The sequence below is a fragment of the Haliotis asinina genome, chromosome 9 (genome assembly GCF_037392515.1).
Source record: "Haliotis asinina isolate JCU_RB_2024 chromosome 9, JCU_Hal_asi_v2, whole genome shotgun sequence".
In the NCBI taxonomy this organism is placed as follows: Eukaryota; Metazoa; Mollusca; class Gastropoda; order Lepetellida; family Haliotidae; genus Haliotis; species Haliotis asinina.
The window spans coordinates 5,077,263-5,104,398 of NC_090288.1; the positions used below are offsets into that span (position 1 = coordinate 5,077,263).

Genomic DNA, 27,136 nt, shown 5'->3' on the forward strand with positions numbered 1-27,136 from the left:
TGCGTGTGATTTACTTTTTCTAACACGCGTGACTATACATTTTAGGAAAGTGTAAATAAGGATCAAAACATAAAATTTGTTTTCAGATTAACGTAAATTTCTGCAAAACGATGCAACACGTGCGTTGTTTGTTTACTAGCCATCACACTTTGTAACGTTAACACATCGTCTAAGAAAACAAAAATCATCGATTTGCAGAAATCAGTGTCACTGATTGACATTATAGTTTACAGCAATGAAAGCAATTAAACAGAGCAAGACGCCATAAAAGTTTTTGTCCACAACCAAACAACAACCTTTTTTCTGTTCGGAGATTTCACATCGCAAAAGACAGGAAGATGAATTTGGAATGTGTCATTATTTTTGAAAAATAATTGCACGCCACAGCTATGGAAGCAATTAAAGTTACAGAAATGCAGTTCACCGTGTAAGATCAGAAGTTCCTTTTTCCATCGTTTTCAGGACTTCATCGACCTATGGGCATTATTCGATTGGTACAAGGGAATTCAAATGTTTGAAGACATGTATGCGTTTGCATTAACATTTTGGACTGTAACTCTCCCAATGTCTTATCGTTATCGTGCAATTCACAGGTGGCTGAGGCATGGGGATAGTTTAGGTTTCTCACTTACAATTTTAAAACTCTAATTTCTTCAGAGGCCATATACACAAGGCTAAACTCTTCTGAGGTCACATACACAGGCGTTTATTCAGTGTCCATATATACAAGGCCAAACTTCTCTGAGGCCAAATACACTGACTATTATTTTTGAGAGTCCATGTACACAAGGCTACATTTTTCCCTGCAACTATCCAGCTTGCCGAATCACTGTAGAGTGAGCTGGAATCCTCTTTAACATATTTTCTTGGGTCTTAGAGACAGACTACATATAGTAGGTGTAGTAAAGCACTGAGTTCAAAGGTTAACCTTTGACATCACCAGGCTCCTCTCTTGGGCAGATAACATCTACACTGCTGAGGAGTTGCCAATGGGAGAGAAATTGAAAGCCCACAGATTTTTTTTGAAGTCTGCACTCTGGCTTTGAAGTGAGTCAAAACTTGTGATGGCAAGTATATATTAGTGACATGAAGCATTGGATTTGACAGGATTTCATTACAGTAAGCACGGTACATTGTGTTCTAAAAGGATCATGGTTGGAAACAACAGAATATTATGTAGAATGCCTATCAATAAGGATATTCTAAAGTCCCAAAGCAATTTTCGAAAATGACAGAGTATTGTGGAAATATAGGTATACCTGATATACTTTGACAGACTTTGTAAAATAATAATATGAATAACTAAGTAAGAATAAAGATTCAAAGGAACAAGTAGCAGAAATAACCTTTAATTTACGCTCTTTTTTTTAATTTTAAACATTCTGTCCACAAAGTAACATGCTCAAGAAAACAAAGCAGGCAAAATCAACTAACTGAAATGATTTCAATATATGTGACTATTCCAAACCTGGCGTCTTGAAACTAAAAATACTTGCAACAGAACATGTATGGTCAAATACAAATTAGACATGAAAAAACTTTCATATCTTCCCTGACAAACTACTTTGAGTGGCATAAAAGAAGTTGGGAAGTGCACTACTGACCAATTTTAGGGATAACAACTTCACTAATTTCTTGAGTTTGACCTTCTGATACAGTTTCTTGTACGAACTTCTTTTATTTTGTTATGGTGTCATATGTTCATGAATCTGTATCAAAACATCACACTAGTGAAATAAATGAAGTTGTTCTCCATAACATTTGTCAGTGTTGTATTTCCCTGACAATGTTCTGGATTCTTTCTTTTTCAGGTTAAATCAAATCATGCTTCAACTCCCCTGATAACAGCAGGCTGATTTCATGATGAACCACCAGGAAAATAACTTGTATTACACATCAGAATTACAGAAACACCAACAACCTATCAGAGTTATAATTACACAGCTGTCATTCATTCACAATGGACACAATCTGTCATTCAGTGTTTAGACTATGTTATACAGTGAGTGAGTGAGTGACACATGCTGTACCCATGTGGGGATACAAACCCACATCAAAAGTATCATGAGCAAACGCTTGCTATTCTATACAGAGTACGCAGAACACTGAAGTTTACAGATGGAAAATGAAGAAAAACCTTAGAAATGTGAAACCCTGTTGTTCAGGTCAGGGAATGATGTCAGTCTGTGATGTCATGAACACTGGATTATGTCATGTCATGTTTGCATGTGTGACACATGACATTAAAGGATCAATCACTACTGCAAATCATTAAAATACAAATGTATTGCAGATCATTACACTCTACCGTTCTTCCTTCATGGGTAATATGATACACCAAATTTATTGCTTGCTATTCCTTTAGACTAGTTGCAAATAGATGCAAAATTGATGATGCAGCTCAAAGCAACAAATACTCACTCACTCACTCACTCACTCATACTTCAGACATGGACAGAAGACACAGATCATACTATGAGTAGCACTGAGGGTAAAATACAGAAAACTTTCTTCCACACAGATTCATACAGTGTTATTGCCTGGTGTTTTACTTCAACATTTCCATAAGTGTGCATGCTGTTTGTCTTCACTGCCAATCTAATTAGCATCTGTGGTTTCAGCATCTTTAGGACTGTTTGCCTCCTTCAGAGAGCTGAATGTGTGTCGTACGACTGTGAATCCTTGACCTGAGCGGGGGTGAGTGGGCATGGCTGAACGGAAGTCCCTGCACTCCGCTGTCACCTCTTGGGTTGTGGAAGGAGTTGTCTCCCCCTTGACCACTGGGTTGAGTGTTCTGTTAAGAAGGTACACCCCTGCTGCCAGGCCACCCAGGTTGATGCTTAGAATCATGCGCCGTTGCCAGTAGTGACTAAGAGACTGGATTACCTGGAAAACATGGTCTCATTAGAATGCAGAGATTAGTACTTATAGCATAGTATTATATATTGAGCAAGTCACACTATATTTTCTTTCAAAATCGAAAAGTTTAATCAAGAATTGTCTGTTCATATACATATCCTATCTATGAATGAAAAACCATGTGAACTTATCTTGGTCTCCAGTCTCCATGTTGTACTCCTTCCTGGACATCTCGCAGTCCACCTGACTGTAGATGATTTGACCAATGTTCTGTTGCCAGAATTGCTGCTTTGAATTGCTCATTGATGTGCTGGGTCTGTGCTACGAATGACCACTGCCCTGCCACCTGATGATAGCGCAGATATAGGGAGGCATCTACGAATAAGTAATGCGTCATACTAATGACTGCAAAGAGACTCCTCTGCAAACATTCTGTTGTTTCAGCCACAATTGCAGGCAATGGTGGAGTGATGGTGGAAGTTGAACCAATACATTGGTATCTTCAGCATGTAGGTATGGTCATAGAAAATGTTGAATTGGGTAGAGTTGTAGTTGACCACTAAAAGTGAGTGAATGAGCTGATGTGAGAAGGCCCTGTAGCTCCTGCTATTGGCAAAGAGAACTCCCTTGAGATAATGCTTGGGGAACCCATCATTATATCTTCAACCATCTGTCCTGGCGCACAAACAATTTGCACTGCTCTGTGTTGAATATTGCTCCTATAAACTGCAGTCTCTCAACTGGTGTTAGTTACAACTTCTTTTTGTTCACTAACCATTATGATTATTATGAAGATAATGTCTAGAACATAACCCCAAAATGTAATTTTCTGAATAAAATTGATATTTTATACTTATCCTGACTCATGCTTAATTGCTTATCTCCTCTTCCTGGTGAAGGTAGTGGAACACCTGAAATCCCTTGAAGTTCTCTTCTAAAAGAAGTGGATGTAAAATTCACACTCATCCATGTATTACCTCCCTTGCCCTCCACATGGTCAGCTGACCGTCATGATACTTCACTCTCTCCTTTAATTGCCCGACACAAGAATACAAGAATTCAGCGTGTCTGTGAGGGGCAGCTGTGAGGGCTTTCGCCACGAGTCAGGATAAGTATAAAATATCAATTTTATTCAGAAAATTACATATTTTTACTTATCCTGACTCATGCTTAATTGCTTACAGAATCCGACGGAAACAGAGAGGGTTCAGATTCTGTTATCTGTTCCAAATTACGTCCAATAATTTCCCACCAAACGGGAACTTGTAACAGCGATAATTCGGTCCTGTTCTTCTCCTAGTCATTGTAGATTTTGGGGGGAATCACATCCAGTCGAACTTGTCTTCCATAGAAGACTATGTTGACTGGCACGTGATGACATCAAAAGTAACTAGTGTCCTGCTAGTTTCTGATGCAACTAAATGTCAAGATATAGCAATCAAGACTAGTTGCGACCCCTCTTCGTGTACAAGTATCTTCATTATGAGTACAGGGTCAAAATCACTCATGTTAGTCTGTTTAAGACGTGTGCATTGACTTTCCACCAAAATACTCCGCAGAGCGTCTGGCTTCCACAAGTCACGTGATAAATTGGGTGAGTTAAGTCAGCATCGTCGGGAAACTGTCAGTTGCTGAGCAACGACAAGTGGCCCAAACTGATGAATGCCAGAGACGTCCTCTGTGGCTATGTCTCGTAGATAATGGTTGGTAAACACCCTGTTTGACTTCCAAAAGCAGCCCTCCATTATAGTTCATAGAGAGCAATTCCCATGTAGCGCTAGTGTAGAGACCAAGGCTCTGACTTCGAGTGGGTTGGAGGCTCATGGTGGATCCAATCCTGCTGCTTTATATGCTCTAAGTATAACAGTTCTAATTCACACTGAGATAAAGTTGCAGGATACTTCCGTGAGTGTCTCAGTAGATATAGGGATAAACAGGCGCTGAACCATTGTCTTCCAGACTTGGTACATGCAATGTATATTTTCAATGCTCTGACTGGACATAATGATAAATCTTGTGTATCGTGAGGTCCTATGATTGAAGACAAGGCCAGTATACGAAACTGTCTGTCCGGTTAGCCTGGTAGTTGAAATCCCATCTTAGACTCAAATGAGCTATTTCTTGGTGACTTCTTTCAAACTTTGTTCGACTAAAGTCTTGAGCATGAATTTCTGACATTCTTGCAGCTGTAGCCTTCCGAATGTCATCTGTCTTGAAAGATCGTTGCGGCGTGTCCTGATGATCTTGTTGTTGAAACTTGGATGCTGACTTGAATGCCATAGATAACTTGTCAGAAAAGGTAGAGCTTGCGTGCGTGCATGCACCTCCTCTTCATCGTCAGATGTGAGTGCAGGTCTAGATGAATGCTCTTGCTGAGTGCAATCGTCTTTCCTCTTCCAATCGTCGCTAAATAAGTTCATCATCTGTCTTGTGAACTGTTGTATGAAAGCGCCTGCATGGAATACATGTGGTGCATGCATTGACGACTGTGTTCAAGAGTTGTCTACGATGCCCGAGATTGCAGTCAACATGCGACTGATGTCTTCACTCCGTATCATCAGCGGAGACTCGTAAACAAATTGACGTTCTTCCAAGGGCACTATCTCCTATCTGAATGATTTCTTTATCAACAAGGGATGATTCTGCGATGATCTTACAGATGAAGACTTCGAATTCGATGACTTCGTTTTCTTGGCCTGTGACGGCCCTGCCTCAACAGATGGTTTCTTCTGAGTTTTGGGAGGGGACTCGTCGACCCTGGACACAACCTCGGAGATACGGCTGGCATCTCGCTGGAATGAATCTCAGCATCAATAATTAAACAGTTACCCGATTAATTCACCAGATTAGGCATGGATAATGTGAGCCGACGTTGCTTATCTCTAGCACGTCTGTGAACAGACCATAAATATAATAAGAATTCTGCCTCAGACATATTTATGAAAACTTAAAAATGAGTATATGCAGAACATAAAGATTTACACGCCGTCCAGAGAACATGCAGGTCAACCGCCAACAGCCTTAACCTGCACTGAAAACACGATTTTATCAACTGAGACTAAGTCTCAGTTGATGAAATGCGTGTTAGAAAAAGGCACAATAATCACAAGTTTATGTAATGATAATAAACACATACAAGTCAAAAACTGCATACAACACAAATTTAGTTAGAAAAACCAAAAGAATGAAAAACTTATCACCGTATACGGGACCCCAGGTGCCTCCAGCCGCACGCATCAGGCAACCATGTGGAGGGCAAGAGAGGTAATACATGGGTGAGTGAATTTTACGTCCGCTTCTTTTAGAAAGGAACTTCAAGGGATTTCAGGTGTTCCACTTCCTTCGCCAGGAAGAAGAGATAAGCAATTATGTACATGCCTCACGCTGGTTGAGAATCTTGGCAGACACGTCAGTCCATGTACATGCCCCATGCTGGTTGAGAATCTTGGCAAGACACGTCAGTCCATGTACAAAACCCATGCTGGTTGAGAATCTTGGCAGACACGTCAGTCCATGAACATGCCTCATGCTGGTTGAAAATCTTGGCAAGACACGTCAGTCCATGTACATGCCTCATGCTGGTTGAGAATCTTGGCAAGACACGTCAGTCCATGTACATGCCCCATGCTGGTTGAGAATCTTGGCAAGACACGTCAGTCCATGTACATGCCTCATGCTGGTTGAGAATCTTGGCAAGACACGTTAGTCCATGTACATGCCCCACGCTGGTTGAGAATCTTGGCAAGACACGTCAGTCCATGTACATAACCCATGCTGGTTGAGAATCTTGGCAAGACACGTCAGTCCATGTACATAACCCATGCTGGTTGAGAATCTTGGCAGACATGTCAGTCCATGTACATGCCTCACGCTGGTTGAGAATCTTGGCAGACACGTCAGTCCATGAACATGCCTCATGCTGGTTGAGAATCTTGGCAAGACACGTCAGTCCATGTACATGCCTCACGCTGGTTGAGAATCTTGGCAGACACGTCAGTCCATGTACATGCCTCACGCTGGTTGAGAATCTTGGCAAGACACGTCAGTCCATGTACATGCCTCACGCTGGTTGAGAATCTTGGCAAGACACGTCAGTCCATGTACATGCCTCACGCTGGTTGAGAATCTTGGCAGACACGTCAGTCCATGTACATGCCTCACGCTGGTTTAGAATCTTGGCAGACACGTCAGTCCATGAACATGCCTCATGCTGGTTGAGAATCTTGGCAAGACACGTCAGTCCATGTACATGCCTCACGCTGGTTGAGAATCTTGGCAGACACGTCAGTCCATGTACATGCCTCACGCTGGTTGAGAATCTTGGCAGACACGTCAGTCCATGTACATGCCTCACGCTGGTTGAGAATCTTGGCAAGACACGTCAGTCCATGTACATGCCTCACGCTGGTTGAGAATCTTGGAAAGACACGTCAGTCCATGTACATGCCTCACGCTGGTTGAGAATCTTGGCAAGACACGTCAGTCCATGTACATGCCTCACGCTGGTTGAGAATCTTGGCAAGACATGTCAGACCATGTACATGCCTCACGCTGGTTGAGAATCTTGGCAGACACGTCAGTCCATGTACATGCCTCACGCTGGTTGAGAATCTTGGCAAGACACGTCATTCCATGTACATGCCTCACGCTGGTTAAGAATCTTGGCAAGACACGTCAGTCCATGTACATGCCTCACGCTGGTTGAGAATCTTGGCAGACACGTCAGTCCATGTACATGCCTCACGCTGGTTGAGAATCTTGGCAAGACACGTCAGTCCATGTACATGCCTCATGCTCGTTGAGAATCTTGGCAAGACACGTCAGTCCATGTACATAACCCATGCTGGTTGAGAATCTTGGCAAGACACGTCAGTCCATGTACATGCCCCATGCTGGTTGAGAATCTTGGCAGACACGTCAGTCCATGTACATGCCCCATGCTGGTTGAGAATCTTGGCAAGACACATCAGTCCATGTACATGCCTCACGCTGGTTGAGAATCTTGGAAAGACACGTCAGTCCATGTACATGCCTCACGCTGGTTGAGAATCTTGGCAGACACATCAGACCATGTACATGCCTCACGCTGGTTGAGAATCTTGGCAGACACGTCAGCCCATGTACATGCCTCACGCTAGTTGAGAATCTTGGCAAGACACGTCAGTCCATGTACATGCCTCACGCTGGTTGAGAATCTTGGCAAGACACATCAGTCCATGTACATGCCTCACGCTGGTTGAGAATCTTGGCAAGACACGTCAGTCCATGTACATAACCCATGCTGGTTGAGAATCTTGGCAAGACACATCAGTCCATGTACATGCCTCACGCTGGTTGAGAATCTTGGCAGACACGTCAGTCCATGTACATGCCTCACGCTGGTTGAGAATCTTGGCAAGACATGTCAGTCCATGTACATGCCTCACGCTCGTTGAGAATCTTGGCAAGACACGTCAGTCCATGTACATAACCCATGCTGGTTGAGAATCTTGGCAGACACGTCAGTCCATGTACATGCCTCACGCTGGTTGAGAATCTTAGCAAGACACGTCAGTCCATGTACATGCCTCACGCTGGTTGAGATTCTTGGCAAGACACGTCAGTCCATGTACATAACCCACGCTGGTTGAGAATCTTGGCAGACATGTCAGTCCATGTACATGCCTCACGCTGGTTGAGAATCTTCATGCAGTGAACCCAACACAAACGCGCTAAAGATTCTTGATGGCCATGAGTACCCAAATCCATATTCCTAGGCTGTCAGGATCTGAGGTGCTCAAAACTGTAGAAGATTGTTGGAGGTTTGTCACATAAGCATTCGCATGACATGAGTCCTAATGATGTGAATTTGAGGAATGGTGATGGCTCGAATCTGAACGAATGGCAAACATTTGTCGATCCTCCATAGATGAAAATCCCTTCAAATACGAAATATATTACTTTTAGGCTTCTGGTAGTCTGTCGTGCAGACCCTGAAGCAAATATATCCAAGAAACTGAAGAAAGCCCATGCAAGTTTAGAAAATGTGGCAAGACTAGATTCCCTTAGATTCAGAAAATGAAGAAAGTCTCGGCTCTGTTTCATTATGTTATTATTTCTTAACCATGAACTTTTATCAGTAAAATATGTTCATTTTAGAGACTAGTTCTTAGTCTAGAACATCTACATCTTCACTCCCCAATAAAAGGCAAAGATTTTCTTGTAAATAGGAGTTTGAAGAAGCATCCAGAAAATCACGCTGTTGCATTCAACTTTCTTCCATTCAGTGACAACGTCCTCAGTCAATGGCTTACAGCAGGAACAATGATTATCCTAGGAACAAAATCCCTGACAATCCACACATACTGTATAGGGATCAGCAACAAAAAAGATAGTCCTACACTTATCACAAACTCTCCTCTTCTTAGAGGAAGATGTTTCTTTCTTTCTCATCTTCTTGTCTGGAAAATTAGTTAACGAATTAGTGTCTGCACAACAAGAAGGAGAATAACCACTAAGAGATGGTCATCTGACTAGGCAGTGGAGCGTGATGCATGCCTCACGTGAGAAATGGCGAGATGCGTAGGAAGGAGGACAACATAGAGGGTGGGAGCTTGTACTCGAAGCTAAAAAAGTTTACAGATTTTTTCGTTTCCACTCATTTGTCGAATTAAAGAGAGAGAGAGTACAATACGTGAGACAGCATAAGTTAAAAAATAAAAAGATAATTATGAGTAAAACATGCAATGTCTTAAAGGTACAGGTCAATTGTTTAAATTTTTATTTCTATATTATACTTGCAACCACATTTGTATTTGTATGAGTAAGTGAGAGTCAGAAATGGTGTAAATATACCACCATTTAATATTTGATATTATTTAAGTGGTATTATCCAGTGCCAGGCTTAATCTTCAATACTGATTTGTCAGTTTTCGGGTTATGTCTTAGCATTTTGATTGATATGTAAGGAAAGCCCAAAGTTTACACAATAAATACCCTGGGGATTTCACGGTGATCAGACAAAATAACTCGGCAGGCCAGAGTTGTCTACCCTGTTTTCTAATGTTTTTAGCATTGACTTCAGTCCCATGTCTGATTTAAGTGGCATTTAGATGCTGGCATGATGGACAAGAACATCTGCCTGGATGGACAACTTCTCAGTTGCCAAAGATGCAGTGTTTATTGTGTAGATGCTAACACTGCTGTCAAGCATGATCAGTTTCCTGATAATAGTGTTAGCATCTACACCGAAACGTTGCATCTATTGCATTAAATAACATGTGTTACCCTGATCATGCACTTCTTGTCCTGGGTGAGGAGACATGCTCTACCATTCCCGGGACGACACACCCGGGCCATCTCAGTCAGGGCTTCTGGGTACAGCTTTGTGTTGTTGAATCTTGAACCCATCCTGAAACAGTCACACTGTATGTAGTCCAATGAAACATTTCCTGATACAGAGACAGAGAGACTGGGAAGGAGAGGAAAAGTGAGAAAGAGCAATGGATATTCTTGTGAACAATTTAATGCATGTTAGCAACATAACACTTGACAAGATGCTCAATGACATCACAGAACTATCAAAAACCTTGCACTAATCATGAAAGGGGATCTCTGAGCCAAATGATTGAATCTGATATTCGAAACTCCTTTCCAACTTTAAACTGAACAAAACCTACATCAGCAATCAAACAATGTGAAGTGACAGGCCTGAATCATACTTGACAGGACTGAAAAGTTTGAGCATCTTAAAAACATCATACACTGATTTCACGTTGTTTGTAGGTCTTGATTGATATCTCAAAAGAAATGACATGCTATATCTGAGGCTGGTCTTGGTGAAACTATTATTATCATACCACTCTGGAAGAATCAAAGAAGACAACGTCAGAAGCTTACGACCCACGCTCTCCGTTATATACTCATCTAGAAAAGTAGGGGAACTGTACTTTCAATGTACGATTGTCGAAATTGGGGGATATGTGGGATTGAATCAATGTTGATCCAATAATAATGGATGTTTTGAGAATGCATCCCCACATGGATTTCAAAGCAAAGCTCATCCCCCTTGTTAGGTGAGTGGAGTATGACATGAAAATTTCAGGTATACAATTTTCAGTCAGTAATTTGTGATTTGACCCTGAAAACCCTGACCATGCACAGATGCAAGAAAATTATTGGAAAAATGGTCTACAATATCAACCAGCTTATCTACTTATCAACCTGCCTGAAAAATGTGAAGATTAATAATGACACCCCTGCACATGTAGGAAGCTCCCACGTTCTGCATGTCCTTCCCATGCGTTGTGTTTGTGTGTGGTGATAACGAGAAATGATGCTGCATTGCACAAGATGAATGTCATTGTAACGTTCCTCAATGGGTTTTCTTTCTACCAGACTTCAAAGTTCAGGTTCCTCTACTTGTTTTGAAGAGTATACATCGAACTGAGCTACACTCATAATCACCAAACCATTCAATTTCATCAGCACTGTAAGCAGTAATTACATGCACTGATCTAAAAACACCAGTGGTGTTTCTTAGTGGTCTTTCTCACAAAAGTAAACAATATGCAGTAATCTATACCACCAATCCTGACATTTTCAACTACACACAACAATCTGACTGAAAGCACTGTGAAGCGAAAAAGGAGCAATCCAGTAAGATAAAGTAATTATTTTCTAGCTTTTATTAAAGCTATGGCAATCTAGAAAATTGCCATTTGATGCCATCTCACATTTAAAAAAACTATGCTGATATTTTTCTTTCTTCGATTCATGAACATCCATCTTGGCAGTTTACCAAGGCTGATAAAAGCGTCTTGAAAAGAACAAAAATTTTCAACTCACCTTTTGCCGAAGGGCTGCAAAAGAGAAAACAAGATAGAAGCTCAAATCAATGTGATTACTGTGCGACTTGAAGAGCGCCCCAAGCCAAAAAAACTCCTCACTAAAATCAATGGAAAGAAAAATTACCCTTTCGATTTAAATTCTAAAATGAACTCCGGAAGGGTAATTCCTTAATCAATAACAATTTGGTTTGGGTTGTATTCAATCATCCCGTGGAAATTTGAGATTTCTTATCTGGTAACTGCTCAGCCAGGACAGCAGCCTGTCTAATTATCTCGGCAATGATTAAGCAGGTCGGTAATTTCGTGTGTATGATGCCACTGAATCACTTGTCATCATTCATTTGGTATTGGTTATATTAACGAGGGTCTCAGTGTGATGATAAGGCCTCTACAGGACAAAACCTGCTGCCAATATGGCCATGATGAAACTCATCTCTAGTGCAGGGGGTTAATAATGTCTTGTGGCATGTATTGATTTTCAAAATCAAATTAGGCCTAAATCCATGTTTTGTTATGCATCTCTTTCACAGGTAAGAAAGTGTTGAATAACTATGCCATGACCAGTGGATATAGTGTGTTGGGATTTATAAAGTCAGAGTACAGTCACACACAGTGAGCCGGGTGGAAGCTGTGAGTAGTCTCCCTTGGCAGTTGCTCATCCATACAACAAAATCCCAACTGACAGTGTGCAAAAATCTGAAAAACACTTGAACTAACTACCCTCCCCTAGTGCTAGCTATTTTTTTATGATCCTCCCCATATCCTACTTGTTTCACTAAATGCAAATGTACTTCATGTTTTATAACAAAATGTGCATATTCTCATGACCCTAATAAATAACAGTCTTAGAAAAAACAAAGGACTGTACTAAAACCTTTATAGTAGAACAGACAACTACAGGTATTCCAGCAATTAATCCAATATTTGCTAGTACTTAGTCAAAAGACGTGGACTCTGTAAGTTTAGTAGCCCTACGAACTTTTTACTTGACACTGGAATTGGGCTAGTACTTAAAGTCACAGTCTGTTTCTATCTCTATTCATGGCTATAGCTATCTCACTGAAGAATGAACTTCCTACCAAGTCAGTTATGAAAACATCCACGCTGCCCTCTTTGAAGGGGAGGTAAGTCACATCCCAGTATCCAGCATCAACTGCAATTTGCTGTCTAAAAACCACAAACAGAAAATAAAAAACACATTTTCACATACGAATATGAATTTTGTATTTTTAACATCACTTGAATATTAACCACATTAAAAGTCTTGAAGTTTGCATAAACCTGAAGTTGAAAATCTTGTTCCATCCCTGAGTGCAATGGTGGGTGACAATAGACATCAGTTTCACTCACTGTACCCATGTGGAGAATTGAACCTGGGTCTTTGGCATCATGAGCAAAACGCTTTAACCACCGGACTACCCAGTGGCACATAACACTACTAACAGACAAGATACCAACAAGTGATAAAGTGATAAGAGGGACTAATAATGATAACTAATGATATTAATAGTTTATATAGCATCTAGTGTCCATCTGACCAGCTGCTCACTGGATGCTGCCTGCTAGGTGCTAGAGGGTTACAGTCACATGACTTTATCCCACCAGGTACCCATTTTCTGCAGTGTGAACAGAGGCATTATTGAACCAACTCTCCTGCTGAAGGTGAGACCTCATGTATCAAATGTCCTTCATTGTGGGGCAGACCAGAGTTTTGTCTGTGACAGAAGCTGCATGTCACAATCAACAAGTTTTCTTTCTGTTTCCATAGACATGAATTAAAACATTTCTCTTTTCAAGCTGAGGAATTGTTAACAATGCAATTAATATTTCTCATGCTACACTTTCTTGAAAACTTTGCTTGCACATCAGCAGGTATGAAATTGTCCGGATAAGCGAATTTTCGGATATCTGAACCAGGGGCCATATGTTAAAAAAAAAACCAAACACAGTAGGCATCAGACATAATCTTTATTGATTACATGTTAACAAATATCAGAGCATACATAAAATGTCTCATACCTTGTTCATGCAGTTATGCTCGCTTGAAGAAATCAGTCATAGCTTTTTGCACTACCGGCACAAGATCATCGACAGTAACAGCCACAGTTGCAACTTGTGCATAGGATCGTAGTGCATCGCGAAGTTCCGACAAGGCCATGTCTTTTTGTGGGTCCTCATATGATTGGATAATATTCACATGACAGTTAGCAACTGTTTTTTAGCTCACAGCTGTCCAGGCTTGCTTGATCATCCAGATTAATTAATTATAGTGACCAACAAATTGACACGCCTCAAATTAACTCTGTGTAACCTTGCTACTTAGAGGTAGTTAATCTTCTCACGCTTCAAAGACTGCCGACTTCTTTCATGTTACTGCACGCGAGGCCCTCGGTAAACGCGTGTGTAAACATACAGGTGGTCAGCCATCCAGATATACAAGACAAAAAATGCACATAATTTAGTGTTTTGTATGTGAAAATGACCGAACGGTTACAGAAACCAGATTTCCAGATAGGTGAATAATTTTACAACATTGTGGATTCGTTTTAAGGAATCTTTTCGTTCGGAAGGCGAGTTTTCCAGACATTTGAGGTTCGGATAAACAAGCATGACTGCATTTTTATTACTGCAGACCCAAGATGCTTGTAATCACAAGAAACATCTCTTGTTCTACCTCAGTGATGATCCTCACATGCATCACATGCTGTGTATTTTTTACCGAGTCGCCTTCCTCGGTTCAAGCTGTGCAAACCTCACAGGCTATGAGCACAGTGCAGCACAGGGAAACATAGTGAATCTTTTGAACTCTGATTTTACATTTTATTTATAATTGTGTTATTTTTCAACTTTATAAGTTGAATTTGCATCTTTGAGGATTTGTTACTGTAAATCCATACCCAAAGGAATCAGAAACTGCAAAGTTGTGTTTTGTGTGCATGTGACCTCTAACTTGAACTTGAGGATTAATGAGGACAAGTACCCCAGTACACTGTATATTTCCTGCTAAAACACAATGGACAATGTGCAAGTGCTTTCTTACTGATTGTCAGAGCTCAGTTCCTTGTTGAGAGCTGCCACATTCTGCACAGTGCGGTCGACAGCCAATGGGAATCTCTCCCCACTCAGATGGAACGCTTCAGGCCATCCTCGAGCAGCCTGTGATATAAACAGGACAACGCCACAATCAGCACAATGTGTCATTTAAAATCTATTTGAGATCATGGTCTGAGTACAGAGGTTGATAATTTCACAAAAAAATGGAACATATGTTTTGATAGTTCAGTGGGAGTCAACATTTGAAAAAACAAAATCTGAACAGGTGTTGAACCCCACTACTCTACAGACACACCAAATTTTTGGAAACGAAATTGTTAAGTAATCACCATAACAAGTTTCAGTTTTTAGTCATGTTGTACCACAAAGACGAAAATTTAAATAGCACAAAACAAAGAATATTTAGGCTAGGTCCACTAATTACATCACAAGCATCAAATTCAGTTATATTGCAAAGCCAGACCAATTGTATGTCTTGTTTTATGGATTTGTGTCCTCAGAAAACCTAAATGAAGGATGTAAAACAAAAATAAAACTAAAGTCACTAGTTCTTCTAAATACTAAGAGTATTTTACTTTTGGCAACTGGTGACATGTAAATGAGGCAAAAAAAAAACAATCAAAAACATTTTCTTGCAAGAAAAAAAAAAAAACCCAGAGGAATTCAGTTTCTGCGCAGACCATCAGATCTGTACAACAAGAAACAAAATTAATCTGGCCTTATATGGCTGTGAAAGAGTTCCTTTGGCTGCGATGACAACCATAATGAAAATAGGATTTCAACCTGTTCAACAAAGTGAGTGACATGGCTGTAGTTTTCAGTTTCATTGGTTCAATAAATTCTAAAGCGAGGGACAACAGATGACACACAATGAACATGGGAACCAGATACAATAATGACTGGGCAACATCATGAACATTATTTCAAACATGGCTGCTGTAGCAGCCATATTGAAAACAATTTGTACAAACTGGACTGTGTCCATGATTGTGACCATCTCAAATATCAATATTTCAGGCCTAAGGCCAAAATGTTGGGATGATATACTGAAATTCCAATGTCATATTCAATGCATGGCATCTGTGATGTCATAGACAATGCTATTGAGAGAATCAACATTTCAATCACAATGGATAAGAAATTTGTATCTCTATGGACACAACTATAAAGTGAATGTATTTCTACTTACCTGTATGGGGATACTGCCGCTGCCACACATTGGGTCACACACCACATCTCCAGGCTGGATCTTACACAGTCTGTAATACAGGATACAGTTAGGTCATTGGTTGACACATTTTAAATATTCAGGCCCAAGTGATAGTTTCCATTACTGAAATGGAACTGACACCTAAAGACTCTTTACGGGTATCTCATGAACATGAAATATATACATTTGAAACTGAAAACTGTACTTTGTGATTAAGTGTACATCTTCATGTCTTTTTGACGGAGTGGAGTGGAGTGTTTTGCTGTTTAACACAGCTCTCAGCAACATTCCAGTCATATGAAGGCAGTCTGTCTTACTACCTGATCCCATTAGTCACCTCTTACAAGAACGGGTTACAGAGGACCAATTTGGAGAGGTTTGGATAGGTTCAGAGAAGTTTGGATAGGTTCGGAGAGGTTCGGAGAGGTTTCGAGAGTCTTTTCACCGGACAAAATTGTTGGGACATGTTTATGCCCTGTTTGGAAGAAAACATGACCTAAAAAATTGTGTTGCTGACACAAGTTTGAGGAATGAAACCATGGAATAAGGGAATACTTATCTGGTACATTTGGTGGCAAGTTTTACTGACAGATGGCTTTCTACATTTGACATGAGGTTAGTTAATATGATGGTCTGGGCTGAACATTAGCAGGATTATGAAACATAGTCAATCAGACAATTTTTCCTTTCACTAATGAGTTTGGTTTTATACTGCTTTTAGCAATATTCCAGCAATATTACAATGGGGAACACCAGAAATGGGCTTCACATATTATACCTAAGTGGGGATTTACATCTGGGTCTTCCAAGTGATGAGCAAACACTTTAACCATTAAACTACCGCTTCCGCTGTATGATCGATTCCTGTGATGTGTGTATGTGTAAAGACAAGTGTTACAAACACCTCTACCTGAGCATGTTACAGGCGATGGTGGGTCTGAGAGTGGTGGCGCCAAATACTGTGATGTTCCTGTGATGGAGACTCCCCTTGGTGAGGCCTATACACACTGACATGTCCGTCCACTCAATATTCAGAATCACCTCCACATCAAAGTTCTTCATGTCAACGTTCCATCCGAAGTAGTTCTGCACAGCGCCACCGAAGTTGGCAGCAGCGCACATGGAGTCAAAGGTGTGACCCTCACCAGCCCGGTTACATGTCACACGGAATGATGGCATGAGTGGATTGTGGGGCACCAACTTTTCTCTGGGTTTCTTGGGGCTTGAGGTTTCGGGAGGTGTTTTCTGAGGACTAGATGGTGGGGAAGATGGCTTTTGGGCACTTGATTGAGGGGAAGATGGTTTTTGACCATCTACTTGTTCCTTCGTGCTGGGTGACAGGTTCTGATCAGAAGAGGATGAGGTAGCCTCACAAGACTGTACAGTTTTATCATCCACATCCTGTGTTTTCTTGTCACCTGATTCCACAGAAGGATCACAGGCTTTCATGTCATCACACACATCATTACTTTCCTTCTCCATACTATTTTCGCTAGACTTAGTATTCTTGTTTCCCAGGTTCATTTCGGAAACTCCTGAACTCAGATCTGCTTCTTGTACCGTTTTCACAACTATTTGTGACTGAGTACTCAACTCATTGATCCCAGACTTTTCAGTGTCTGAATCGGCATCATCAAACTGGCCATCTATTACTCCTTGAGTATGGCCGCCTTGACCGTCAACATACTGACCTTCATTGCTGATAAACTGAAGGTCGGGAGGTTTTCCAGCATCACCAGACTCCCCATTCTGCCTTTCGTCCTTCTTTCTCCAGTCTTTTCCTTTCTTTCCAAACTTGTCCTTCTTTCCAAACTTCCCACCCTTCTTCTTGGGCTGTTTCTTTGGCAGGTTTTCTCTGGAGGTGAGGTAGGGTTCCCCCATGTCTACAGTATCGCTGACAGGGGTGGACAGGATGGGATGCTGGAATGTATACACCTGCTTCCACACCTTCAGTCCCTGGTCCCAGTCCACGTCCCGTACCAACTCGCGCAACTTCCTCATACACTCCAGCTGCAACATAACAACATGTAACATGGACTACTTCCAGCTGAATTGATATCAGTTAGGACCATCCTGCCCCTATCAGCAATACAATAATTCAATATGTTTAATTCAATGTTATCGTACAAGTCATGTGGAACATGACATGTCATCGTATCTCAGTTGTAGCTCATGACGTTAATCAATGGACCATCTGGTCCAGACTTTATTGGGTGAGTGAGTCAGTTTTATGGTTATTTTAGCAATATTCCTGCAATATCACGGCGGTGGACATCAGAAAAGAGCTTCACTTATTGTACTCATGTCGGGAACTGAACATGCGTCCTCTGCATGGATAGTCATTAAACTATTAAACCAGTAGGTTACCTCACCACATCTCCAAATTCTATTGTTTACAGAAAGCTGTCACACAGCTGAAATACTGCTGCATGCAGCATTAAAGAAAAAACCCAAACAAACAAGCAAGCAAGCAAGCAAAAAGACCAACAAGAGTAATTTGCCTCATGATCCACCTATGCTGTAGATGACAATGAGACACACACATTCCTATTTATTATTCGTTTAAAAATACCAGATAATAAAACCTTTTGATATAACGATCAGAAGTAATATGTGAAATAATCTAATATTGGTATTTTTAGCTACAGCTTTCAAAACATGTTGAATGTACTTGTAACCTAGGGGCTAAGAGTAACACTTAGGTATATTAACATATCATTTTCACATATAGTAGTCGCAGCTGAGGGTTTCAAAGGTAATCCATTATGACACCAAAAAATGTCAAACTAAAGCAAATTTGATTTTCAACACGTCATATTATGGCATTTATTAAACATATTGTCAGCATTGGTAATCTAATCATACTTGAAGGAATTAACGATGGAATCAGCTGACAGCTCATTCACCCTTTTTGTCAAAATCAATATAAACATTACTGAAGAAAATTAGACTATAATGACGAAAACAGAATCTCAGATTGCAAACACAAGTTCATACATACTAGGAACAGATTTTATCACCAGACAAAGTAACAGCATCATCACTTCAGGAAATTCACCAGAGATTTTCTAGGTTAGATGATAAGATTACAAGTGTTTAAGGTGAGGAAGATCAAAATCATAGGAACAATTGATTATTTTGTTCAAGCAAATTCATAATGACACGGAACAACTGTAGTTTCCTTTGTAATTTGGCACAGCTGTATTTGCTGCAGAATTGATGTTACAGTTTGAAATTCAAGAAATAGATTTTAAAGAATAAAAAACAAATTTCATCTGCAATAATGTTTTACGTTGCCTCAAATTTATAGACCATTCCAGTTATCAATGGCCCACAGAGTGAAATTTATGGAACATGGAGCGAAAATTATGGTCTAGACTTGCCAAAAATGGACCATAAAAGTGCAGCTATGGGGCCAAAGGCTCTTGAGGAATAGTTCCTTCCTAATCACTGCTGACAAAGCAGCATGCATTCACATGTGTGGCTGTTTTTACCTGTTGTTTGCCAAATATTACAGTTTCATAGTGCTAGCTCTATGGGATACAAGCTACAATTTAACATGGACATCCCACTTGGACAAAGAGCACTGATGCCAAGCAGACCTGACCTTGTCTAATGTCAGACAGAATAATATGAAGTTAACCATGTGAATCCTGATGCAGCCAGGGGCTGATCCACCAATTTTCTGTTCAAGGTTTAATAAATACCATGCAGGAATGTCATGCCACACCCACCTTGTCCTCAGGAAAGTCAACATTCTTCCAGGTAGACATAAGCACTCTGATGTTGTCCACACACCCTAGTTCCAAACACTGCGAACAAACCAGATGTCAGTTTTCTATGATTCTAAAGTCCGCTTGAGTTCAAATAAGAACTATAAATAACTAAATAAATTGAACTAGGGATAAGTACACAAAACATAGATAAGACACATGGTCCTGAAACCTCTGTATCCAACCGGATACGAAATTTGACGTTTTATGATCCACTATGGAAAATGTTGTTTAAGAAGCCATCATGCCATATTGTTACACTTTCATGCTTCACACTAAGTGGTGACAATAGTCTGGTGGAAAGCTGAGCATCTCATCAGATATATTCACACATGTTCTATCATCGTGTTCAATGCAATAATGTAAACCTTCAGCCTCTTCCTCTCTACTGGTATTGTTTTTAGTGACATACAAGCTGCCTCACCATGCCATCACATCAATTCAAACCAACTTTATATTCATGCTTCTCCGCTAGCAGGAGACTACTAAGTTCTGCCTGGGACAAGTGATAAATGCTGAATCAATTCTCTATGTTTTAATTTTCTTGAAATGTTTCAACTGAAAATATAAAATGACACAAATTAAAGAGTGAGTGAGTGAGAGTGTTTTTACGCTGCTTTTACCAATATACCAGCAATATCATGGTGGGGAACTCCAGATATGGGCTTCAGACATTGCACCCATGTGCAGAGTATTCAGTGTGATGAGTGAACGGCTTAACCAGCATAAAGTGAACGAGACTCAGAACCAGACTTAATGACCAGTATGGGTAAGGCCTTAAAACTAACATCAGGGAAAGACATTAATCATGTTCAAGATAGCTTCTAATTTCCCTTCAAATTCATTATGGCAGGACTCAGAAACAAGAGATTTTACTATAGCATCAATCAACTTGAATTTCCATCTTTTCAAGCTTTTCCCTTCAGGAGACATGTTCTCTTGAATTGACTACTGTCTTTGAAAAGATAAATCAGCATCTTTTTCACTGTCAGGCTGATATCCATTCCCTGTGATCCAAACTTTCATTGTCTATCATAGAAACAATATATTGTGATAAGTATAGTATTTGGAGATCTCCAATATTGATCAGTGCCAAGAACTTGTGCTGTCAAATACTATGAACATGTTGATCTCATAATGATAGACATCATGGTGTCACGGCTTATCTGGGCATGCTCAGAGACTGATGATTGGCACCATGTCTGTGGCGAACGTCAACAAAAATTCCCAACTTGCAATTAAAACTGTCCATATGCATCAATTTATAACCACTGTTGTAGCTCTGTAAAGACAACTTGTATCTCAATGATAGCATAACCTAAAAAAAGCAGAAGAGGTACTGTTGCATTTGATACAATGTTTTAATAAATCTGAATCATGAGAAATTAGGACATTAACAAATTTCCAACTCGGCTTACTATTGATTTTCTCCAAGGGAACTCAGATTAGATTCCAAGATTTGTTTTTTAAATTAACCAGTTTAATACCATACTAGTGTACAAAAGAATAGGGTGAGTGAGTAACTAATCATTTAAGCTGCATCAGCAATTTTTAAGCTTGGAAGATTAGAGTAGGTTTTACGCCACTGTTAGCAATATTCCATCAAAATCACAGTGACGACACCAGACAGGAGCTTCACACATTGTACCCATGTGGAAAATCAAACCTGGACCTTCAGTATGACGAGCGACTGATTAAATCTCTGGGCTACCCAACCATCGTGAAACAAGCTTAGAGACATTAAGAAATGATTCAGATTTATGTAATAGCCACCTGTCAATGTGCAACTCATGTCCTCACATCAAAACTACATCAAATAAGAACTGCAGCTGAAAACAACACATTCTTGTCCAATGCACAGATTAGCTACATGCTGTCACCTGCATCTACTAATGGATTTGCCCAACAGAAAAGAAATTAATATCATTTATTTATGTTCTACAGTTGTAATTTTAAGCATACAGTTCTCCTGAAAGAACTGATGGGCTGTGCCCATTACATGCCATGGGGGTGCCTCCACACAGGTAACTTATCTCTAATTTGTTAATTTGTGATGTAGTTAAATGAAATGAAGTTCTTATGACAGTTAACCCAAGGAGCCTACTTTATTCATTCTGCCAGACCAATTTACAGCAATTAATTTGATTGACATCAATTAGCATATTGAAGTACAACTTGCCATTGATAGTTTGTATGTGTTCCTGATAACCATTTCCTGATACACTGCAAAATTTTGATAATTCACTGACTTGGGTCACTTACTAGTTACTGGTCAATGATGTAAACAACCGTTAAGTATCACACATCGGCGACCTCGGCTGAAAATGTGTTTACCACGAGAATAGGAAACCCGCGAGAATAGGAGACGGCCCTATAGAAAACAAAATTCAGTGCTCATGCCTTTGATGAACAATATAGCCAAATAGATTTGGACCTTCCAGTTCCATACGTAAATGGTCATATGCTGATGTGTGGCAGACAACGTCGGCTGATAACAATGTGACCTGTAAGACCTTCAAAACTTCAGAGTGTCACTCGTCGTCTGCTATATGACATTTTTCGTAAAGTTTTGCATGTGACCAAGGCAAACATAAAATCTCACTTTCTTGACATCATTCACTGGTACTATGGCCATGACTTTCCCTCTTGCAGCTCTTGCTGTTATTCCGAACTTTTCCTCCACTTCCTCTTTAGCTATTTGTTCGAAACCAGTTGCAACTGTCGCTTCTATTTCGCACATGTCAATGTTTTCATTTGCTCCCTCAATCACGTTTCCTATGGGGGCTGCCATCTTGTTGTCAGCCAGTTGTGGTAATTTCGTTACCACTGATTTCAATAGAAACGACCCCGAGACCATGTGAAATACTATTTGTACTTTTTGGACACGTACATTCCGTTTTGTAAGGCAGGATATTGTCAACTGAACAAGTCAGTCTTCTTTCTGTGCAGTGACGAATCTCTGTAATTCAAACAATCTAACATTCGTTGTATATTTTTTTCTTCTTGCTGCCGATAGTTAAGAGGTGGAACAGAAAATAATAATTAAACCAACAGATTATTAAATAATGGAGCATAGTCATTAAATGGTATGATGAAAATATATGACATATTTTTATAGAACGTTCTGTGAAAATTTATACATATCTTTCATATCAAATATCAGACATTTAATATTTAATATTAATATTAATATGATATACCTGTCATGAGCATATGTATACAAACGAAAATGGTAGACAAGGTTTTTAACAGCTCTTTTACAATTTGTAATTTTGTTTTCTGTATGTATATTCTCATGAAATCGTGAGCTGTAATATTTGTATACACTACTGTTCTGTTCAAGGGTGCATGTGAACTTCAAAGCATAATTATCTGCATTTCAATATTTGTAGACACTTTTAACCTAATGGCAAGTCTTTCGCCTAAGCCTCTGTGAAATGATTGTGAGATTAAATATTATGTATCGTAACACCTCACTGTAACCAGTACATACCCTGTTGTTTTCAATTAATTGATCATGGGGAACTTTTTATTTAACAACAGCATTATTACTGTCCAGCAGAAGCTCGTTCAAAGAGTAAGATTGAATGTTGTCACGCAAGTAGCTTCCGGTGGATCTCGCATCTGGTCATGTGACTTTCACGTTGTGTGTGTTTTGATGTGTAGGAGGATTGCTTCCGCCGAGTGCGACATGATCGGTCGATAGTTCGTGAGATTGGCAGAAGAAGGAAGCTTCATACACGAACTATGCCTGCCTGAGAGGTATATCATAAGTCAAGGCGCGAAATCAGGAATGTTTGAAAGTCAGGGGCCTACCTGGATTCTGTGAAAGTGTTCATGTGTACAATATGGCGTCATGAGATTTACGTTCAGAAAGATAGCGTATGCCGTTTTGGGGCTGTATTTTTTGGTAACGTGTTACACCGGATTTGTCCTATTTCGACGGAGACTATATGCAGCTTACACAAATAACAAGGAGCGGATTATTCTCGAAAAGATCCAGAGTTTGAGAGGTAAGACATATCATTATGTTGCCTGTCAAAATCATTTTTCAAATTTTAAATTAAATGCATGTTGTTTATGTCACTTTAACAGCGTTGACAGGTCGTTACGAACGACAGATGAGCCGCCCCATGTGATGACAGTACCAAATTTAGGCAATCATGATTAAATTTCAGATTTGATCGTCCTCCATGCTGTGATAATAGAGGCCTCAGACAGACTCTGTTATGAAAGACCCTAGACAGCCTCTAAGTACTGACGACACATTCCCATAGAGCACTGATTGCCCATCCCGCCTCCTCTTCTCTGACAGTTACACATTTCTTTTCATGCCTCACTGATTTCCTTTGTGGGTGACATTTCACAGTGTTAACTGACCATGTTATACGATAACTCAATATGCAAGTAATCCTTTACACTACAGTTTATGCCTGCCTCCCCATTGAAACTACTATACACAACATGTTTAGCATACAGATGTCGTAAAAGGATTTGTTACAAAGAAGTTGTAGGAAAAAGTGAACAGACACTTTTCTCATTGACTGCTGGAAGACTTGTTTATCAGATGTGACATGCATCCATGTTGTAATTAAGACTCACATGCTTATATCTTATGAAGGTTTTATATGGACACAGTTCTAAGTGCAAGGAATGTATGGCATAAGGAACAGTGTAACAAATATCCTCTTATCTATACAGAAATGTTTTAATGGGGTGTATCTTATCGCCTACATCTTTGCATGGTATGTCTTTCTTATTTATTTAATCTAATCAAGCAACTGGAGGCTTTGGGAGATATTTTTCTTTCTCTTTTTGAAACAGTTTAACGTTTATCATCTGTGAAGAAAGTTTTAGAAAGATGAGCTTATATATTGGATATGTGTGTAGGAGGTGACATGAATAGCACAGAACATCCATTTGCTGGATTTAGGAAATACTGCGTGAATCACAACTTCCTGTCTGTTTGGAGGGGTTTGTCATTGCAAGTCAGTTATGAGCATGTGTTTTTGAAATTATGAGAACAGAAACCAGACAACTGGCTTTGTTGAATCCAATGCATCAACAGGAATGATTACCTGAAGACAGATACTAGTCAGTTTTAACAAACAGCTTCCTCCTTCCAAGTTACTTGACCCTTTGCAGTGCAAGCACTTTACCAGGATTGCGTGCTGCTTTTTAGATAAGTGTAGGAACATACAAGCAACAGGAGGAAATCTAATCAGTGAAAGTTTCCATTACTGTTTACCTGCTAAATGGTTGTAACAATTCCTAATACTAATTGCTGGCCATTCATTATTCAGCAGATGTTTCTTTTCTCAAGTGAAGAAACAGTAAGCATGGTTATAACAAATTCAAAATTTTAGTTTGTTACAACCATACTTCATTCTCCACATTTTGAATCAAATATGAGGTCGTAGTCAAAATGGCCATTAAAAAAGTTAAAATGGTCACAATGCCCTAGTCAAAATGGCCATAGCAAAAAGTCAAAATGGTTCCACAAAAATGTTTCAGCAATCCCAGTCCAAGAAAGCAGATTATTATACCAGTCATCAGACTGTTTGTTATGCTTTAAAATTTAGTGTAATTATTCAATATTTGACTTTCAGTACCTGTTATTTCTATTCTTACAATGCGTATCAATTTATGGAACTGGTTTTAGTTGTGAATAGTCAGTGGCTATGTTGAATGAATGGCCAGTGCATTGATGACAAACTTGAATGTTGATGATTCATACTGACAGTGTGTTGTCCATAGCTTTGACATGTGTGAAATTGAGGCTGCCACCACCTCAAGTTGTACAAACTATACTTATCCAACTGTATCCTATTTGCAAAGATGTGAATCTCTATTCAGATCTCTTTCTTAATTTAGTGTCAGTCTCTGATCAACTAATACCACCACTAATCTACTGGACCATGGAAAATGGGTTTTGTATAAGGCCTTTATGTCAATAAACATATCAAGGAAAGTCAGGGGGTCTAAACTGTGGCTAAGGCAAGATACGAATGATACTGTTACAGACTTGTAGGTTGTTATAGTCCTTATTACATGGTGCTACTGATTTTGGCATGTATTGTTAAAGTTTGAAATATGCAAAGGGATAGAAGTTCACCTTGGACCTGTTTCACAAAGACAGACAGTATTTATTCAGGAAAGAGACCCTTGCCTATAATACAGTCAGATTGATGCGATGTTCAGTCGGCTCAAGCAGATTATACCCATCCCATTTTCAGCTCAGACATATTATGTTGATCCTTTCTCAGGGTGAACTGCATTATGTCATTGCTTTCTCATCTTTAACATTGTACAGTTGACATCCGATATTGCTCAGGGAGGGATGTCAGTTTAGAGGGAGTTTCTCGAAATTCAATCCGAAATTAAACTACACACAAAACAATTAACAAACACAGTAAGATGTATGTTTATATCAAATACCACCTGTGTTATAACAAATGATAACATTTCTAATAACATTTTAAAAAAAGTCAATCTTGGTGGTTTGGCAGGTGGTCGGAAGTTCTTGCTTTGGCAATGCTCCTGCTGAAATGAGATTTTCTCATTGTACTGTATTGTCTTCCTATTCCTAGTTCTAACACTGAATACTGGCCATGTTAGCTCTAGCATTATGGAGTCATCCCATTCTCAGTTCACACAGTTTATACTCATTTCATCCTCACCTCTGGCCTGAAATGAAGAAACTTGAGGTTTCCTGCATGCTTATGGCATTATATTACTTATCTTATAGAAAACTCTGTATTCTGAACTGTCGTCTAATGTAGTATCTAATTTGTTCAGTATTCTGTGACCTCAAGAATCCTGTACACATGCTTAATCTAATGGGCTACAAATAGTATTAATTCACCAATTTCAGTACTTGGATTGGCTCAGTATTAGAATTGTTAAATGCACGCAGTAGTCACCCAAACTGTCTGTTATACTACTGTTGTTATGATAACTGTTATGGATGTTTTACACTCATTCTTTGTCGTGTGATTCCATGGTTTTCAAAAAGCACATGTTCAATTCAGTCTTGAGCTTGCTGTGGCTTAGGCTAAAAGCTTTTAGTGTTTAAACTAACACCTGCATCTGAAATGTGTTCTTTGCAGCTAACACTCATGGATCTGACTGGCTTTAGGACCCGATTTAAAATGCGTGATCAGGGCTGGGTTGTCATTTTCTTTGTGACCTTACCAAGGATACCATGATGTTGCCATGATACACACTATGTAAGATATTCATTGGAAGAGTCTCTTCTTGATAAGTAGAAAATTGGCTATTAGCATTATATTCCTTGTATTAAAGCATATACTACCCGTCAAAAGTTTAGACTCACTTAGAGCACTCGTATGTTAAGTATATATATATGGTTACATCAAAGATGAATTTCTCCGCTAACTTTGGGGAACCAA

General features: G+C 39.7%; 2 protein-coding genes across 2 annotated transcripts in view; one reads left to right on the forward strand and one right to left on the reverse strand.

Moving 5' to 3' along the window:
• Nucleotides 1-692: 692 nt before the first annotated feature.
• On the reverse strand, nt 693-22,546 carry LOC137296720 (tRNA (guanine(6)-N2)-methyltransferase THUMP3-like). The gene is made up of 9 exons (XM_067828550.1): nt 22,327-22,546; nt 19,686-19,763; nt 16,862-17,961; nt 15,931-16,000; nt 14,728-14,843; nt 12,767-12,854; nt 11,686-11,699; nt 10,126-10,249; nt 693-2,886 (listed from the first exon to the last, which is right to left on the reverse strand). Exons 1-9 carry the CDS (start codon nt 22,513-22,515, stop codon nt 2,599-2,601), a joined length of 2,067 nt encoding a protein of 688 aa, XP_067684651.1. The 5' UTR covers nt 22,516-22,546; the 3' UTR covers nt 693-2,598.
• An 819-nt stretch (nt 22,547-23,365) lies between these two features.
• The window catches only part of LOC137296179 (ribitol-5-phosphate xylosyltransferase 1-like), a 178,616-nt gene continuing 174,845 nt past the window's right edge, over nt 23,366-27,136 (forward strand). The window contains exon 1 of the mRNA XM_067827891.1: nt 23,366-23,737. Within this exon, the coding sequence (XP_067683992.1) occupies nt 23,581-23,737 (157 nt within the window). The 5' untranslated portion in view covers nt 23,366-23,580. The remainder of the gene's footprint in view (nt 23,738-27,136) is intronic.